General features: G+C 54.7%; 1 protein-coding gene across 1 annotated transcript; it reads right to left on the bottom strand.

The window, feature by feature from the left end:
* Positions 1-402: 402 nt before the first annotated feature.
* Positions 403-17,093, bottom strand: IKBKE (inhibitor of nuclear factor kappa B kinase subunit epsilon). The gene is made up of 20 exons (XM_041422559.1): positions 16,839-17,093; positions 16,012-16,152; positions 15,768-15,897; positions 14,752-14,933; positions 13,910-14,070; positions 13,303-13,413; positions 12,491-12,670; positions 11,964-12,166; positions 11,348-11,412; positions 11,167-11,258; positions 10,438-10,539; positions 9,229-9,298; positions 9,040-9,152; positions 8,757-8,833; positions 8,457-8,496; positions 5,978-6,079; positions 3,418-3,514; positions 2,913-3,010; positions 1,723-1,794; positions 403-631 (listed from the first exon to the last, which is right to left on the bottom strand). Exons 1-20 carry the CDS (start codon positions 16,923-16,925, stop codon positions 598-600), a joined length of 2,157 nt encoding a protein of 718 aa, XP_041278493.1. The 5' UTR covers positions 16,926-17,093; the 3' UTR covers positions 403-597.
* Between the last annotated feature and the right edge of the window lie 2,281 nt (positions 17,094-19,374).

Here is a 19,374-nt window from a genome sequence, read left to right as displayed (position 1 = left end):
ACTCAGGGAATTGCGGCTCCTCATCAACCCCGAGGTCAAAAATCAGTTGGGACACTGAGCAGAACGATTGTCCCCAACAAAGGCTGGGTCAGCAGGGCCCTCCCGCAGCTCTCTGTGCCATTCCCGAGGGACAGCAAGGTCCAGGGATGTGTTCCCCCTCCATCCTGTCCCTCTGGAGCAGGGAAGGGCTGGGAATGCCTTCCCAGGGCAGCTCTCAGCCACCAGCGCCCCCCTGCCCCACTCCAGCACATTGAAAGTGGGAATAATTCCTAAATAAGCAAGAGGATGAAAGACTAAAGCTCTTCTTCTTCCTCATCTGACACAGTGATGCAGAGAAACCACGAAAACACCAAGTCCTTCAAGCATTTTTTTTTTTTTAAAAGAAAAATATAAAACCCCACTCGATTTTCTGGCCAAACTTCCAGAGGCTCAGGGCACTCGGGGCTGATGGGGGAGAACGTGCAAAGTGCTGGGGCACAGAGGTAGGACACGGAGAGCTCCCAGGACACGGAAATCCAACAGCTCTGTGGCTCCAGGTGCTGTGAATTCCCTCTGCTGGGAAGTTTTGCTTCAGCAGCTGCACCTTCACCATGTCCCTCAAACGCTGGGAGCAGGAGCAGCCCCACCCAACCTGCAGGGACAAAAGGATTTAGGGAAGATGAGGTCCTAAAAACAGGGCTGAATTCCCAATTCCTTGGGTTTTGTCTTTTAAAACTCCTGGATGTGCTGATCCATGAAAACCAGGACCAACATTTCAAAGAAGAGGGAGAGTGACTTTTTAATGATAGGGCAAGGGGGATGGCTTTAAAGTAAAAGAGGAGAGATTTAGGTGAGATGTTGGGAAGGAATTGTACATATTCCCATTGTCCATTTGCATTCAGAGCCTCAAGGAAAGGATGCAGAGGAGGAAAATCACAGGGGTGATTCCCAGCTCTTCCCAGTCTGAATAAATGGACAACCACACCAACACCTCTTCTGTCTGCACACCCAGAGGTTTTCTTTCATTTGGGGGCTGGAAAACTCATCCTGTGAGGAGCAACTGAAGGAGCTGGAGGTGTTTACCTGGGAGAAAAAGATGTGGTATTCCCATTCTCTGAACAGAGAGAGACATCATTCTCTCTCCCAGGATTTTTCCTGGGGAAGGCAGTGAGAAAGCAGAGAAAACAGAGAGAGCAGAGAAAACATTTCTTATCTGTATTTGCTTTCTCACTGCCTTCCCCAGGAAAAATCCTGGGAGAGAGAATGATGTCTCTCTCTGTTCAGAGAATGGGAATACCACAAAAGGAAGCTCAGGAGGAAACTTATGGCTCCTTACAACTCCCTGGAAGGAGGCTGAGGTGAGGTGGGGTTGGTGTCTTCTCCCAGGTAACAACTGACAGCATAAGAGGCTTCAAGTTGCACCAGGGGAGGTTTAAATTGGATATTAGGGGGAAAAAAATCACAGACTTTGGGTTTTGCAGAGATTTTCATACAGAAAAATCCATATCTAGTTCCCCATGGCAGTGAGCAGCAGTCAGTGCTGGGCAGCACAGGGAAAAGGCTGGAAAGAGGGGGATGAAACGATGGGGAAGTTCTTGGCTAAAACTCCAAGAAAGAGAAATTCAGCTGCTGCCAGCCCATGATGCAAACACGGGGAGGTTAAAAACCCCACGGGGAGGTGACTGTGGCTGTGCTGCTCCCAGGGAGCCCACCCGGCCCGGCTGGAGGAGCAGGGTCACTCACCGCTCGATGATGCTGTTGTTGAGCTGCAGATCGCAGGAGACCGACCTCAGCTGCTGCAGCAGCTCCTGCATCCTGCGGGACACAGCCAGCATCCTTTAGGGGCAGATACAGCCCTAATTCCTGCATCCTTTAGGGGCAGATCCAGCCCTAACTCCTGCATCCTTTAGGGGCACATCCAGCCCTAACTCCTGCATCCTTTAGGAGCAGATCCAGCCCTAACTCCTGCATCCACTAGGGGCAAATCCAGCCCTAATTCCTGCATCCTTTAGGGGCAAATCCAGCCCTAACTCCTGCATCCTTTAGGAGCAGATCCAGCCCTAACTCCTGCATCCACTAGGGGCAAATCCAGCCCTAATTCCTGCATCCTTTAGGGGCAGATCCAGCCCTAATTCCTGCATCTCATCCTTCAGGGGCAGATACAGCCCTAACTCCTGCATCCTTCAGGGGGAAATCCAACCCTAACTCCTGTATCCTTTAGGGGCAGATACAGCCCTAACTCCTGCATCCTTTAGGGGCAGATCCAGCCCTAATTCCTGCATCCTGCAGGGACACAGCCAGCATCCTTTAGGGACAAATCCAGCCCTAATTCCTGCACTCTTCAGGGGCAAATCCAGCCCTAATTCCTGCATCCTTTAGGAGGAAATCTAGCCCCAATTTCTGCATCCTTTAGGGGCAGATCCAGCCCTAACGCCTTCATCCTTTAGGAGGAAATCTAGCCCCAATTCCTGCATCCTTTAGGAGGAAATCTAGCCCCAATTCCTGCATCCTTTAGGAGGAAATCTAGCCCCAATTCCTGCATCCTTTAGGAGGAAATCTAGCCCCAATTCCTGCATCCTTTAGGAGGAAATCTAGCCCCAATTCCTGCATCCTTTAGGAGGAAATCTAGCCCCAATTCCTGCATCCTTTAGGAGGAAATCTAGCCCCAATTCCTGCATCCTTTAGGAGGAAATCTAGCCCCAATTCCTGCATCCTTTAGGAGGAAATCTAGCCCCAATTCCTGCATCCTTTAGGAGGAAATCTAGCCCCAATTCCTGCATCCTTTAGGAGCAGATACAGCCCTAACTCCTGCATCCTTCAGGGGCAAATCCAGCCCTAATTCAAATGAGACTGAAAATGGAATAGAAGCTTTTAACTCTCAGTTACCCCACCTCTGAGCCAATAAAAGGTGTTATCCAACACCATGGACTCACCGCAGAGCCATCTCCTGGCAGGCCTGGCTCAGGGGCCCGGGGGAAGGCACAGGAGGGGCCAAATTCCATTGCTCCACCTGGAGAAGCCTGTCCAGAGCCTGTGGAGATGGAGATGGAGCAGGGGCTGTCCGTGGGGCTGACCCAGAGCCAAACACTCAGCAGCACCCACGGGATCACACCCAGCCCTGCTCCAGGACAAATGAGTCAATAAAATAACCCAAGCACACTACCAGGGGGTTGCTGTGGCAGCTGGAGGTGAAGCAGCACTTTCCTCCTGCTCAAATTCCCATTTATTTGGCACACATCCCCCCTGTCAGGCAATCCTTGGCACCAGCAGTGCCTGTGCCAAAGGTTTCCCCACTCCCTGCTCACACAGTGGGACAAAACACCACCTCCAGCTTGGGTCACCCACAAAAACCTGCAGCAAAGGGGTTAAAAAACCCTGCGGGGCTCCCCTGAGGAGCCCGGGGAGGGAGCAGGAGGAGCTGCAGCCCTGGACACCCACGCCCTGCAGGCAGTCCTGGCACTCCATCATCTCCACGCTGCAGGCACTGATGCGGTTGCTGAGCCTCTTCAGGTGCTTCTTGATCTCACAAACTTTCCTGGAAAGAGAAAGTGATGTCAAAACTCCCAGGCAAACAACGCTTGGCATCGTTAATTTTTAATTTTTTTTGCGTGTTTTAATTGCACGCTGCTTTCTGCGGAGCTGGCTGGATTCAAAATCCTGAAGGGAAGCAAATGAGTCAGGGCATGTTGTAATTGCAGCTGCAACAGCCACCGTAGGCCAGGTTATCCAAACAGCACTAACAGCTAATTAATCAGGGAAAGTTGATTGTAAATGAGGCAGCTCAGGCTTGTCACTTCACCCAGCACAGGCTGGGCCTCTTGTTCCTACCTAAAAAAAGCTCCTCACGCCCAGCAGGCACATCGGGAGCTGTATAAAAAAAATAAAAATGTTTGGTTTGGGTTTAAAAAAAAACAAAGGAAAGAATATTTCAGGTGAATGATCTACCTCAAGTCCCCAGAAAAAACAACCACCACCCCACAAACTCTGGCAGGAAACAAAACAGGACAATTAAAACTGAAGTAATGAGAAATTAAAAATATCCAGCTGTGACTCATGGAGCTCTCTCCATAAGGACAGGAAAACAGGTACAAAAATACCCCAGGAAAACGTGGAGAAGGATTTTTCCTCCCTGTGAGCAGAGGTAAAACCCTGCTTTGGTGTCCTGCACTGCAAACATTCTGTGGGGCTCCTGTGAAAAATGTGTATTTTATGATTGCCTTTCACAAATATTAACATGAATATTATATGTGTTATGTTACAAAGTTATGCTGTGTTAATTTTCTTAAGTAGTGTGTGAAATATAGTTTTATGTTATAACATAATGTTAAAATAGAAGCTATGCTATGTAAGATACTTGCACTGAGATGGCAGCCACAGGACACCTAAATCTTTCAGAGAAAATTAATTTATTGCTCCATTACCGAGTTCTTCCCACCTTGCTCAGCCCTGAAGATTCAGAGGAAGAAGCTGACACTGACCAGACAGAATCCTTTGTTTGAATGAAATTTATGCATCACGTATGAGGTGTATGAATATGCAACAGGCTGTTGTTTTTAAGGGTTAATCCTCTGTGTCCTTTTTTGGGCTTATTTTGCCCAGAAAGAGGTACCTGAACTGTCCCTAACTCTTTGTTTTTATTGCCTCGTATTGTCCTAATCCAAATTGTCCAAATTATTGTTACCCTAATTATATTGTTAATTTTATAACCATTTTATTACTATTAAACTTTTAACATTTTAAAACAAGTGACTGGCGTTTTTTGCACTCCACATCCGGGGGGAATCCCAATCCAAGAGAGAATTCCCACAGAAACTGGGGCAGATTTCATTGCCTGTGTGTGATGAGGGACACTGGGTGAGGGTTGGCAGCACAGAAACCCCTGGTGGGACCAGCAGGGAACGGGAGAAGGATGGGGAAAGACTGGGAAAAATCTGGGATAGGGCAGGGAAAAGGCAAGGAGAGCACAGACCCTGCCCTCAGCTCCTGGAGAAATCCTGAGCATCCAAATCCAACTTCCAGCCTAAAAATCCCCTTCACCTGTAAATCCAGCCCGCCAGAAACAGGATCAAAAATTGGGTTTAATTGTCAGATATTCCAGAAACTCCTCCTCCCTCCAGCCACGGGCAGCCCAGGGGGGGCTGCTCCTGCCCTTGCCATGAAAATCCAATTTTTGCACCATCCTCTGCCCCTTCCTCCTGCTGCCACAGGCCGTGGGTTGCCCCCAGTCCCGGGGTGATTTGCTCCGGGGGTAATTTGCTCTTTGCATTGTTCCCCAAGCACCGTTTAGCAGAAATTCATTCCCAGCAGTAAATCTCCGTTTCAATGGCAATTCTGTGCTGATAAAATCACCTCTCCCCCCTCGCCAGAGCTGCTTCAACTCCAGCTGCAAGTTTAGGGGCTTTGGGGGCTTTTAAAAATATAAACTTAAAGTAGCAGGGCGGAATTATGGGATAGGAGCCAGCTGGGGTTTCCAGTGGGGTCACAGAGGGTGTGTCACCCTGCGCTTCCCCTCAGCACTTCCCAAAATCCCCATTTCCATCTCCATGCTCAATCCACAGCAGAGAGCACTTGGAAGGCCAGATCCTTGGTGGAGGGCTAACAGAAGATTATTATTATTATTATTATTATTATTATTATTATTATTACTACTATTATTATTATTATCATTAATAATAATATATTAAAATGTCAATATATTGGTTTGTCACTCTGCGCTTCCCCTCAGCACTTCCCAAAATCCCCATTTCCATCTCCATGCTCAATCCACAGCAGAGAGCACTTGGAAGGCCAGATCCTTGGTGGAGGGCTATCAGAAGATTATTATTATTATTACTATTATTAGTAGTATTATTATCATTAATAATAATAAATAATACATTAAAATGTCAATATATTTATATATATTATATATATCACTATATATATATAGATAATATACATATAATTTCTGCTCTTTTCCACTACAAAGTGGCCTGTCCCAAATCCCTGTGGGTGGTACCTCATCCTGCTGCTGTGCAGGGCCAGGGCCTCCTGGTACTGCTGGACACAGTCGTTCTGGAAAATGGACAGAACCTTCCTGGCCAGGTTCCCCAAATTCAGCCTAAAGCCGGGAATAAGAGAGAAAACAGCATTATTTCCTTCAGGGTGTGAAAAGGAACATCACAGGAGGCCTGAAGCTGCCTCCTGGATGGAAAAAGAGGGGCTGGAGGCTCAGAAAGGAGTTACAGGGAAAATAAACCCTGGCTGTGATGGAGAGGGAGGTTTGGGGATACAAAAATGCAAAATACAAAGAGCATTTTGGTTTTGGAGGTTTTGGGGGACACAAAAATATAAAATATAAAGAGCATTTTTGTTTTGGAGGTTTTGGGGGATACAAAAAGCATTTGATACAAAAAATCATAATACAAAGAGTATTTTGGTTTTGGAGGTTTAGGGGGTTTTGGGGGATATAAAAAGCATTTGATAACAAAAATACAAAACACAAAGAGCATTTCTCAAAATCCCCATTTCCAGCTCCACACTCGATCCACAGCAGAGAGCACTTGGAAGCCCTGGCTGCTCAGAAACGAGTTACAGAGAAGACAAAATACCCCTGGAGAGGGATATTTTGGGGGATTCAGTGCCTGTCCCCCCTCAGGGCACCGCTGAGAAGTCTCTGCCTTGGAGTTGAAGGCAAATGCTCAAGGTTAGGCTGAGCAACAAGTGAGTCTGTGGAATTTCACCCTCCCTGCTGCAGGCTGAAGTGGGAATTTTATTTCTTGCCTGTGCTGAATTCCCCTGGTTTGGGTGGAAACTGAAACCTCTCAAAGGTACCAAACCCATCAGCACTTGAAGCACACAGGGAGGCAGGGACACTTCCTAAATCACCATTTCAGTGCGAAAAAAATGGTTTCAGAACAATTCCTGTGGGAGCAGCAGCCTGGAATGGATTTGTCCCCTCCTCCAGCAGGGGATGTGTCCTCAGAGCAGCTCCCTGTCCCAGGGCAAGTCCCTGGCCCCAAGCAGCTCCCTGTCCCCGAGCAGCTCCCTGTCCCCGAGCAGCTCCCTGTCCCCGAGCAGCTCCCTGTCCCCGAGCAGCTCCCTGTCCCCGAGCAGCTCCCTGTCCCCGAGCAGCTCCCTGTCCCCGAGCAGCTCCCTGTCCCCGAGCAGCTCCCTGTCCCCGAGCAGCTCCCTGTCCCCGAGCAGCTCCCTGTCCCCGAGCAGCTCCCTGTCCCCGAGCAGCTCCCTGTCCCCGAGCAGCTCCCTGTCCCCGAGCAGCTCCCTGTCCCCGAGCAGCTCCCTGTCCCCGAGCAGCTCCCTGTCCCCGAGCAGCTCCCTGTCCCCGAGCAGCTCCCTGTCCCCGAGCAGCTCCCTGTCCCCGAGCAGCTCCCTGTCCCCGAGCAGCTCCCTGTCCCCGAGCAGCTCCCTGTCCCCGAGCAGCTCCCTGTCCCCGAGCAGCTCCCTGTCCCCGAGCAGCTCCCTGTCCCCGAGCAGCTCCCTGTCCCCGAGCAGCTCCCTGTCCCCGAGCAGCTCCCTGTCCCCGAGCAGCTCCCTGTCCCCGAGCAGCTCCCTGTCCCCGAGCAGCTCCCTGTCCCCGAGCAGCTCCCTGTCCCCGAGCAGCTCCCTGTCCCCGAGCAGCTCCCTGTCCCCGAGCAGCTCCCTGTCCCCGAGCAGCTCCCTGTCCCCGAGCAGCTCCCTGTCCCCGAGCAGCTCCCTGTCCCCGAGCAGCTCCCTGTCCCCGAGCAGCTCCCTGTCCCCGAGCAGCTCCCTGTCCCCGAGCAGCTCCCTGTCCCCGAGCAGCTCCCTGTCCCCGAGCAGCTCCCTGTCCCCGAGCAGCTCCCTGTCCCCGAGCAGCTCCCTGTCCCCGAGCAGCTCCCTGTCCCCGAGCAGCTCCCTGTCCCCGAGCAGCTCCCTGTCCCCGAGCAGCTCCCTGTCCCCGAGCAGCTCCCTGTCCCCGAGCAGCTCCCTGTCCCCGAGCAGCTCCCTGTCCCCGAGCAGCTCCCTGTCCCCGAGCAGCTCCCTGTCCCCGAGCAGCTCCCTGTCCCCGAGCAGCTCCCTGTCCCCGAGCAGCTCCCTGTCCCCGAGCAGCTCCCTGTCCCCGAGCAGCTCCCTGTCCCCGAGCAGCTCCCTGTCCCCGAGCAGCTCCCTGTCCCCGAGCAGCTCCCTGTCCCCGAGCAGCTCCCTGTCCCCGAGCAGCTCCCTGTCCCCAGCACAGCTCCCTGTCCCAGCACAGCATCCTGTCCCCAAAGCAGCTCCCTGTCCCAGCACAGCTCCCTGTCCCAGCACAGCTCCCTGTCCCCAGCTCTGCTGAAGGAGCTCATGGCTTGAAACCTTCCCTGGGAGAGCTCCTGCAAGGAGGAATCACACAGGAGCCTCCAGCTGCTCTCTGACAGCATCAGGATCAATTTTTAACCCTTTGGGACCCAGTCAGAGCCACCAAGCACCGGCCTGTCCCCAGCAAGGGGCAGCTCCTGGGGAGGGGACAGGGTGGGACTCACTTATCCAGCTTGTGGATTTGTTCCTCGTTGTAGCTGAGCCCTGGGGAAGAAAAACAGAGTCACCACACATTTCCTGCTGACAGCTCAAGAAATGGGCAATTTCACAAGCTGAAGGGGATTTTCCTGGCTCAGCCTCCCAGGCACTGTCAGGACACAGAAACAGGAGCTCTGCAAGGTCCCTTCCAGCCCAAACCCTTCTGTGGGCTCCACGAAGTCACTGCTGATCCAGCAAAGCCAAATCACCCATTTTCCCACGGGGACAGTGCAGGGACATTCCTGCCCAGTGTCCCCAGCACTCACTCAGACTCGTCCTGGCCTTCTTGAACTGCTTGTGGATCATCTGCATCTTCTCCAGGCAGCACTCCATCTGCTGGATGCTGCAAAGGGGCAGGGGAGGGGGGTCAGGCTGGGCTGAAATCAGCATTTTGGAGTCAGGTTGTCCCTCTGGGGTGGAATGTGAACCTGCTGCCCGTGCCTGTGAGCAGGGACACCAGGGGTGGCACCAGGGGCTGTGCCTGGCACGGAAAGTGCTCCATGCCCCGGGTGGGGACAGCCAGGTGGCACCAGGGATTGCCCCACACACCTTTTGTCCTCGTGCACTTGCTGCCTGTCCTTCACCAGCTCGGCCAAAATCCCATCCAGTGCCCCCTGGAAGTCAAAGATGCTGTGGGAGCACTGGGAGAGCTCCTCATCCACCTGCAGAGGAATAGAGAGGTTGGGAGCAGCTGCTCTGAGAGCCGTGGGGGCTCTGGGGGCTGGGGATGCTCCTCACCCTCTGCAGCCTTGTCTTCACCACATCCACCCCAGCTGGGCCCCTGCTGCCTGCAGGAACAGCCTCGTACCTGGGGGAAGAGAGAAAATAAATAAAATGAATATTCCTGAAGGAGATTGTTGTTGGCAAACAATCAGCACAGGAATCCACCTTGTGCTGGGCTCCTGGGGGGCTGCAAGGTGATTTCCTCGGGCAGCAACCCAGATTTCACAGTGCCAGATCTGAGCCACGAGATGCAAAGTGCTGACCTGGTAAAAACTCGCCCTGTTGCGTCCAATTTGTTCCAAAATTGTTGGTTTTACACCCACTGGCTTCAGGCCAGCTGGGAGGTGGCTGTGTGCCTGCAGCTGGCACGGGAGCGCCAGGCTGAGCGTGGCACAGGGGCAAAGTCAGCAGAAATATTCCTGCTGCAGAGATGGAAGGGCTGGGAGAGCCAGAGCACCCAGCTGCAGCTCTGCTGCTCCTGGCACTCCAGCCCTGAGGGCTGCACTCAATGGGAACCATGTGTCCCAATTTTTATTTTTTTTTTCAGATGAAATGGAAATTAAGAGACTTTGTTAAATGGCAAAGAATGAAAGAACAGCAACCCAGCGGCAAAGAATTTTCCACTACAACAACAAGAAGAAGAAAAAAGCAGCAGAAAAGCAAAATATCCGTGGGTTGCTTGAGATAAAATAGGTTCAGCTTGGCCCAGGGCAAGGTGGGAAGGAGGGTGTGGGGAAGGGGAAGGCTGAGGGCAGCCCAGGGTTTCTCCATAATTCAGTAGAGACCCTTGGAAGGAAATGGGGTCTCTCCCCATGGCTGGTGGGATGCTGGATCCCTGGGAATGCAGCCCAGCTCTCCAGGGTTGGTAATAGGGGCCAGACCCCCACGGGGTCGTGGAGCTGGTGCCATCCTGCTCTTTATTTTATCCCAATTTTCTCAGTTTTCCTTTCCCTGGAGCTGGCAGCAGCCCTGGCTCCTTCCTGCTCGAGGGCTGTAACAGAAAACCCCAGAGCAGGAGGCAGTCAGGACTGACTCTGGCCTCCTGTGAAATCATCAAAAACTGAAGCAAAGAGGGAGGAACAGCCAGAGTGGCTCATTTCCCAGACAGTAAAAAATCCTCGTACCTCCAAAATATCAGCTTATTCCTGGCATTTTCCTTATTCCTGCTTATCCAGGCACCTCTGAGAGCCCCTTATCTCACCAGGCACAGCCCAGCTCACTTACAGCACGTGTGTCTTCCCCTGGGTGAGCTGCAGGCAGGTGAGCACGGAGTGAGCTCCCCTCCTCTGCTCCAAAATCCTGCAGCACTCTGTCCTCAGGTTCCCACTGCCAAGAGAGAAAACAGCCCCTCCAAGATGTGCTCCACAGCTCCATCCCGGGGTGGGCGTGGAGCTGGTGGCTTCTCTCAGGCTGCTCTGAGACTGGGGGGGCTGGATGAACCTAAAATTGGGTGTGGCTGCTGCTTTTAGGGTCTCTCACCCTCTGTCCTGCCCCAAAAGGAGTGGGTAGAGCAGTGAAATTCATCATGGAATGGTTTGGGTTGGAAGGGACCTTAAAGCTTAAATTCCAAATCCCTGCCTTGGGCAGGAACACTTCCAATAGATGCACACAGTGATAATAACAATAACAATACTACTGCTACTACTGCTACTAATAATAATAATAATAATAATTCTGCTTTTTTCCTCAGCCTCTCCTAAACTGAAGAAAGTGACCCAAAAGGAACAAAAAAGGACAGCAGCATCCTCCCAGCACCGAGGAGTTTTTCCTCCAGGCGCAGCCCCTTGGGGACACAGTGCCCCTCCTGCCCTGCTCCCTCCAAGTCCCCCAGGACCCTACCCCACCATCCCACTGGTCTGCACTAGCAGGAAGAGGCTGGAAACCCTTGACCCAACAAATCCCAGGGTGCTGTGTGCCCGCTGTGCCCTGCCCAGCCGTGGCTCTGGCACTCACATCACCCAGTGGAGGCCCCTGGCCAGCAGCTCCCGGCCCCTCCGCAGCGCCTGCCCCACGCGCAGGGTCTGGTGAGCAGCACCCACGGCACTCTGCAAGGCAAAGGGCACTGCCAGGGCCCGTGCCAGGCACAGGGCACTGCCAGCACGCTGCCAGGGGCTGCCCTGGCACACACACCCACCTTGGCTGCACTGCAGTCGGCCACCACGTCCACCCTGGGCACGAACTTTGGGAATTCCAGCGCCGCTGCAAAGACAGGCAGGGTCGGGGTGTTTGTCACCAGCTGGTGGCTGTGGGCAGCTGCCACCCACCAGATAAACCCTGTGGCCACTCAGGATTTCAGCCTCAGTGCTGGAGGCTCAGTGCAGCCCTCCAAGATATTTTGGGAGCATGGATGAAGGCAGGAATTCCCTGCAAATCCCAGTGTGGTGTGTGCCCGTGGAGCAGCAGCACATGGCAGGGGAAAACTGACCCTGAGATCCCCTAATCCTGCCCCAGGGACCAGAAACAGGATTGGGAGCTGGCACTGGGAACTGGCATCAGGATTGAGAGTTGGCACTGGGAACCAGTACTCCTGCTGCTGGGAATGGGGACTGGCACAACCTGGCAGGGGGAAAAGAGACCAGTCTGGAGAACTGGGAACCCCAGTGGCAACTGGGATCCAGGTCAAACAGTGCCCAGGCCCCAAGAGCTAGGATCATGCAGGAAATGGGAAATCTCTCAGGATAATAGCTGGAACAAATCCCTCTTCCAGCAGCCACTCTCCTGCCGTGCCACATCTCCAGCCCCACACTCACGGTCTCGGTAGCGGACCCCCACCACGTCCTCGGGCTGCTCTGAGGTGCTCAGCAAAGTCAGGGGGCTGCTCTCTGTGGTTTTGCAGAAATGATGAGCTTGTAGATTGGGATCCAGCTCATACAGGTGTCCTTCGAAATAATATTCTTGATGGTGAGGGACTATATTTGTCTGTTTGAAGACAGCATCTAAAAACTTGGTGGTACTGAAATGGAGAAAGAAGGGAAAGGATGGGGATAAGCAAAGAGGTGAGCACACAGAATTCCATCCCTTTAGCAGCCTGCTGCCCTCAGAATACCAAGATACTTTCTCTTAGCAAAATGTCAGACATGGTCAGCAAAGCCCCCTAGACCTCTCTGTGTGCCCACAGCTGCGTTAGTGCACTCCCAGCAAAGGCTGATTTGAGCCTGGTGTGTTTCAGCCTGGTCTGGGAGCAGTGCAAAGGGCACGGTGGTGCCCCCAGGTTCCCCTCTTGAAGTGAGGGGAACTCACAGCTCCATTCCCACACGGATCTCTGACCCAGCCTCACGTGTTGTAGGAGTGGATGTAGATGCGGTGGGAGGACGCCTGCTGCAGGGAGAACACGTCCACCACGATCCTGTGCAAAATGTCATTGGTTCCCGCAAAAAACTGGTCGAATCCCCAGCATTTCTCCTGATCCACCTCCAGGATATTCGCCAAGATGGGGATCAGCTGGTCCTTCAGGCCCCTGCAGCAGCAAGGGAAGTATTGTATTGGGGTTGCCCCAAGAGGAAGGAAGGAATGATGAACCTGACTCCATGTTCTCAGAAGGCTAATTTATTATTTTATAATTCTATATTATATTAAAGAATACTAAAGTAAACTATATTAAAGAATACAGAAAGGATATTTACAGAAGGCTAAAAAGATAATAATGAAACTCCTGACTCCTTCCAGAGTCCCAACACAGCTTGGCCCTGATTGGCCAAGGAGTAAAAACAATTCACACGAAACCAATGAAACAAGCCCCTGTTGGTAAACCATCCCCAACCACATTCCAAAGGAGCAAAACACAGGAGAAGCAAATCAGATAATTATTGTTTTCCTTTTTCTTTGAGGCTTCTCAACTTCCCAGGAGAGGAATACTGGACAAAGGGATTTTTCCAGAAAATATGAACGCCACAGGGAAGAGGAGAGGTTTGCATGGGCTGGTGTAACCCTGAGTCACAAACACTGCCCTGCACCCCCTTTTCCTGTCTGGAAAGCAAAGATCAGGTCTGAGAGCTGTGACACCTGAAGATGAAAAGTTTATCTGCCTGGTTAACCCCTCCTGTGCTGTCTGAGGACATGGGAGCTGCAGCCCCAGCACGGGACACTCACGTGGAGAGGCGGCAGGTGATGGGTAGCTCGTAGCTCCACTCGATGTTCCCATTCTCCTGCCTCTGGATCCCTGCAATGGCCCCACGAGGCTTCTCCGTGGTGATTTTGTACCTGTGGGAAGGGAATTGTTTGCTGCTGGCCTGAGCCAAGCGAGCTCCGTTTGGGCACTGTGTCCCTTGGGTGGATGTGCTGGGAAAAACATGATTCACTGAGGGAAAAGGAAGTGCCCAGAGGGAAAATACTTGCAAGGAACAGTCCAAACCTTCCAAGTGAGCATTAACCCTGCCTCCCCTTCCAGCTGTTTAGCCAGGAGGTCATGGGAATTTCACAGAATCCCAGAATTATCTGTGTTGGAAGGAACCCTAAATATCACCTGGTTCCAACCCCCTGCTATGAGCAGGGATGCCACCCATGCTCAGTGCCCCACCCAAGCATCCCATTTGGAGGGAAAACGTGGCAGCTGGGACATGGATTCTTCCCCACACTGCACACACACCACCCCCCACAGGCCCCTTGGCAGGGCTCTGGGGCCATGTGGGGTTAAACCAGCAGTGAGCCAGCCCCAGCACGGTCCCAGCTCCCCAGCCCAGCTGGGCACGGCACCCACATGATCTCCTTGTTCCTGCGGGGTCCCCCGAAGGGCACGAAGGGCAGGCTGCCGGTGGCAGCGTGGTAGAAGGTGACACCAATGCTCCAGAGGTCCACGGTGACACCAAACGCCTTCTGCTGCGGCTTGCGCAGCACCGCTCGCTCGTACACGTCAGGGTGCTGGGGGGAAGACAGAGAAACGGGGCCTGACTGGAAAACATCACCTGGAACACAGCTCTGGGGCCTCCCAAAAACATCTAACAGAGCCCTGGGTCCTCCCAAAAATCTCTAACACAGCTCTGGGTCCTACCAAAAATCATCACCTGGAACAGAGCTCTGGATCCTCCCCAAAAATCAGCATCTGGAACACAGCTCTGGGTCCTGATTGAAAAACATCACCTGGAACACAGCTCTGGGGCCTCCCAAAAACATCTAACACAGCTCTGGGTCCTGACTGGAAAACATCACCTGGAACACAGTTCTGGGTCCTGACCAAAATCATCACCTGTAACAGAGCTCTGGGTCCTCCCCAAAAAAAAATCACCTCTGACAGAGCTCTGGGTCCTCCCATAAAAACATCATCTACAACAGCTCCGGGTCCTTCCAAAAACCTCTAACAGAGCTCTGGGTCCTCCCCAAAATCATCACCTGTAACAGAGCTCTTGGTCCTCCCAAAAAAAAATCACCTGGAACAGAGCTCTGGGTCCTCCCAAAAACCACCACCAGCAACCCTGCCACAAAGCACTGATCCCCTCCCCTTCCAAAACCAGGGATCAGGCTCTCCAAGTGCCTTTGCTGCAGGATGGAGGGGCAGGGCCCAGCCTCCCCCAGGACTCCCAGCCTGGGACATGCCCTACTCACGAGGTACTCCTCTGTCCCGTAGACAGACACAAACTTCTCATCATCCTCCAGCTCTCGGGCGGCTCCGAAATCCGTCAGTTTGTAGATGCTCTGCCCGTCCTCTCCCACCAGCCTCATGATGTTGCCGGGTTTGATGTCCCTGTGCACGACGCCGTTCTCACGGAGGTGGTTCATCCCTGCCACTGGCACAGGAGGAGGCAGAATTCCCGTGTGGGGCTGGGCCACTGGGCTCCAGGGGACCAGTTTGAGTCGAAAAACTCAAAACACAAAACTGCTGTCACCCAAGCCATCCCCCCCTTTTGCCACAGAGATGGGTTTGCTCAATAAGAGCTGCTGGTAAGTAGCTCGATTGGGTTTCGGGATGGCAAACTTAAATTCTTTTTGCTTGGTTTTTCTTGCTAGACCATGATGCAAAAGGTACAAGGGTTGATCTTTGCTGTTTATAGCTTGGCTTATTCATTGTTATTTCATCCTTCCCTCACGGTATGTAGTCTCTATCGCTCCAATGGTGTCTTTTCTATTGCTTATACTGGGACTATAAATGCTTTAGTTGGGTGTAGGAAGTAGCTTTGTTATTCCAGGTCATGTTGATTGGGCTAGAGTTTGGCATCAAGACAATCTGATGTTAGCAAACATCTTTCAGGTGTAAGCTGAATGCTTTTGTTAAGCTACGTCTTGGTAGTCTAAGTGTACCTTCCAGTGCCCTGGGATTTGAGTTGAGAAGAGGGCTGGACAGGGGGTAAATCCCACTTAGATGGGGATCAGTGTGACTGGGGGGATGGAGACAATGAGGACATGGCAGGGCACAGCCCCTTGCCACAGCAGCTTTCCAGAGCAAGGAGAATCCCTCAACACAGAGCTCAACCCCACCCCGTTCAGGGCTGCAAGTCCTGACCCCTCACTCCTCTGCCCAGGGCTGGTGCCCGCAGGGACCCCCAGCACCGTGGGGTCCCCAGCTGGAGGGTCCCAGTCCCTGCTGGTGGCAGGGGCTGATGGCCCCTGACCCCCACACTCACCCACACACTGCAGCACGATGAGGAACTCGGACTCAGCCAGGCCAAAAGCATTCGCTGGGTCTTCCAGCACGTTCAGCAGGCTGCCACTGGAGCAATATTCCATCACCAGCACCTTCTGCTTGCTGCTGCCCTGCAGGGGAGATGGGGAGGGCTCAGCCAGCCCCGTGTCCCCCCAGCCAGGCAGGACCAGGTGCCCTCCCTCGGCTAGTGAGCCCCAGGGTTTCCCAGAGGGGTTCCCACTCACCGTCTCCTCCACGGCGAATAATTTGACAATGTTTTTGTGGTTCAGCTTCCGCAGCATCTCGAACTCTCTCATCTGCACCTCCTGGGGCCGCAGGTAGCTGGCACTGTTAAACACCTTCACAGCAACCAGCTCCCCCGATTTCTGGGAAAAGAGCAAAAAGAGGGAATGAACACACCAGGCGATGCCATTCACGCGCAAAGCAGCTCCAGGAGCTCTGTCCCGGCTCCCACACCCCACTCGGGACGCAAACGATGAGATGATGCCTCTGCAGCGCGTCTGCCCGGCTGCACAAACAGACCGCTGTTCTCACCTCCCTGCCCTTCCTGTCCCGGCCCCACGTGCCGTGTGCGGCTGTGTTTATGCGGCCCCACGAAAAGTTCCCGTGCGCAGCCGAGGCTGGCAGCTCCCCGCGGCACGGCGATGCTCCCAGCCCGCTCTCGCAGCCGCCGCTGCTGCACTTGCTCAATAAACCTCAAAGGCTGCTGAGGAGGAGAGCCCGCTCCAAGCCCGGCAAGTGTTTGCATGAAGTATGCAAATGTCCAAGGATGGGGTTTCCAAAACCTCTGGGCATTCCCCGGGAAACAGCAGCTTCTTCCCCCTGCGCCGCGGCCAGCAGAGCCGACTGTGAGCGCCCCAAAGCCGCCCTCGACCAACAGAGAGGGGAAGAAGCTCAGAAGAAAATGAAAATAAAACGGAAAGCAGCGCCTGAGCTGCTCCACAGGCAAGGATCTCCCGGCAGGGCGAGCGGAGCTCGGGCATCCCGAGCAGGGACGGGGGGCACCGGGGCTCTGCATTCGGGGTTCCTCCCCCCAGCTGCCCCCGCTCACCTTGTTGCGAGCTTTGTAGACAGAGGCCGTGGCCCCCTGGCCCAGGAGGTCCTCGGTGCTCCACAGGTAGTTGGGGGTGCTCTGCATGTCCACCCCGCGCGGGTGGGATTTACCCCGCCGAGCCCCAGCCTTTACCCCGCCGGCAATCGCGGCCGCTCCCCTGGGCAGCCCCGGGGCCGAGGCCAAGCATGGAGCGAGCCCCAGCAGCCCGGGGCTGGCAGCAGAAGGCCGGCGGATGCCAGAGCTCGGGAGCGGAGCGGGGCCAGAGGCGCCTCCCCGGCCGGGAACCGAAACCGCGGATTGCAAAACCCGCCCGGCGAGCACGGCCGCGCTGCAGGAGGAAACGCCTCAGCTTCCTGCTCGAGAGAAAACTTCCCAGCCGGGCTGCAGTCTCCCAGCACACCGGGCAACCATCCTCCGGGACCCGGGCAGCAATCCCCGGGCACGCCGAGCAGCCATCCCCGGGACCCGAGCTGCCATTCCCCGGAGTGCCCGGGCAACCATCCCCCGGAGCACCCGGGCAGCCATCCCTGGGCACACCGGGCAGCCATGCCTGGGCACACCGGGCTGCTACCCCCGGCAGGCCGGGCGGCAATCTCCGGGCACACTGGGCTGCTGTACCCCGGCAGGCCGGGCAGCAATCCCCTGAGCAGCTGGGCAGCAATCCCCCGGAGTACCCGGGCTGCCATCCCTGGGCACACCGGGCAGCAATGCCCCGGGCACACCAGGCTGCCATCCCCGGGCACACCGGGCAGCAATCCCCGGGCACACCGGGCAGCAATGCCCCGGGCCCACCAGGCTGCCATCCCCGGGCCCCCCGGGCAGCAATCCCCGGGCACACCGGGCAGCAATCCCCGGGCACACCGGGCAGCAATGCCCCGGGCACACCGGGCTGCCATCCTGGCCACACGGGGTTGCCATCCCCCGACCCCGGGCTGCCATCCCCCGGCACGCCGGGCTGCTCCGGGACAGCTCCGCTGGTGGCTGAAGCTGCTGAGCTCCGGCTGCCATCGGCACTGCCGGGGATTTGGGAAGCGGAGCCGGATCAGGATTGGTGCCCAGGGTCGGTGTCCGGCCCTTGTTATCTGTGCCAGCACGGGGTCAGTGCTCGAGCACTGGCACGGACACAGCATCGCCGGGCAAGGCTGGCACTGAGCTGTTGGGGCTCTCTGTCAGGGATGTGGGACAGGGAGGAGAGTGGGATGCAGGTGACATACAGGGTGCAGAGCAGGATGTGGGATGCAGGATGCAGAGTGGAATATGTAATGTGGGCCAGGGTGGGGTGCAGGATGTGGGATGCAGGATGGGATGTAGGACAGGGTGGGATGTGGGATGCAGGGTGAGATGTGGGATGCAGGTGACATACAGGGTGCAGAGCAGGATGTGGAATGCAGGACAGGGTGGAATGCAGGATGTGGGATGCAGGATGGGATGCAGGACAGGGTGGGATGCAGAATACAGGGTGCAATATGTACTGTGGGCCAGGGTGGGATGCAGGGCAGGATGTGGGATTCAGGGCACTCTGCTGCCTGCACAGGGCAGAGCAGTGCAGAGTGGAATATGTAATGTGGGCCAGGGTGGGGTGCAGGATGTGGGATGCAGGATGGGATGTAGGACAGGGTGGGATGTGGGATGCAGGGTGAGATGTGGGATGCAGGTGACATACAGGGTGCAGAGCAGGATGTGGGATGCAGGACAGGGTGGGATGCAGGATGTGGGATGCAGGATGTGGGATGCAGGACAGGCTGGGATGCAGAATACAGGGTGCAATATGTAATGTGGGCCAGGGTGGGATGCAGGATGTGGGGTTCAGGGTGGGATGCAGGGCAGGATGTGGGATTCAGGGCACTCTGCTGCCTGCACAGGGCAGAGCAGGGCTGCTCCTGTCCCTGCTCACTCTGTTTTCACCGTGACCAGCCCAGCATCAGGGTCCCACTGTCAGGAATTATTCCAGGCTGGTGTGGATGCCTCTAAAGGCTCCATCCTCACCAATAAATCCTCCAAAGGTCTGAGAGTTCATCAGCCTGTGGGGCATCCAAACCTTGACACTGCTTCACCAGCCTGCACACAAACCCCACCCCTAATTAGTTCCTTAATTCCTGCTGAGCTTCATTTTCCCATCCAGGGGTGAGTGCCTGGAGCAGCCTCCAGAGAGCTGGCAGAGGGCACAGCCTGGCCCTCTCCCTGAGGTTATCCAGGGATGCCAGGGCTGGAAGGGGTGGCACAGTCTCGGTTTAACCACACAAAAGCTGAAATCACTTTGAATGAAGTAATTTTGCTGCAGCTCAGCTGACAGGAAGGGAAAGGGCTGGGGCTGGGGTGACTTCTTGAAATTGTGTCTGGTTTTATTTTCTACGCATGTGAAACAGGAGAAAGGGCAGGGGTGACTTCTTGAAATTGTGACTGGTTTTATTTTCTACGCATGTGAAACAGGAGCATCAGTCTGTCCCCACGCTGCTGGCCAAGCTTGTGGCTGGGAGTGCAGGGAACTCACCCCCAACACCTGCCTGGTTCTTCCAGCCCCCTTATGCTTTCT

Source organism: Onychostruthus taczanowskii, unplaced genomic scaffold (genome assembly GCF_017590055.1).
Source record: "Onychostruthus taczanowskii isolate IOZ18803 unplaced genomic scaffold, ASM1759005v1 scaffold74, whole genome shotgun sequence".
Classification (NCBI taxonomy): Eukaryota; Metazoa; Chordata; class Aves; order Passeriformes; family Passeridae; genus Onychostruthus; species Onychostruthus taczanowskii.
This window is presented reverse-complemented; position numbering and strand designations above follow the sequence as displayed.

What these genes read in the sequence shown, in the direction of transcription:
- IKBKE (XM_041422559.1), bottom strand. Translation starts at nt 16,925, where the DNA reads ATGCAGAGCACCCCCAACTACCTGTGGAGCACCGAGGACCTCCTGGGC. An exon ending in CAAGTGCACGAGGACAAAAG is followed by an intron (nt 8,834 to 9,039) that starts GTGTGTGGGGCA and finishes GCCCCTTTGCAG; the next exon opens with CATCCAGCAGATGGAGTGCT. An exon ending in AACAACAGCATCATCGAGCG is followed by an intron (nt 632 to 1,722) that starts GTGAGTGACCCT and finishes TTGTCCCTGCAG; the next exon opens with GTTGGGTGGGGCTGCTCCTG.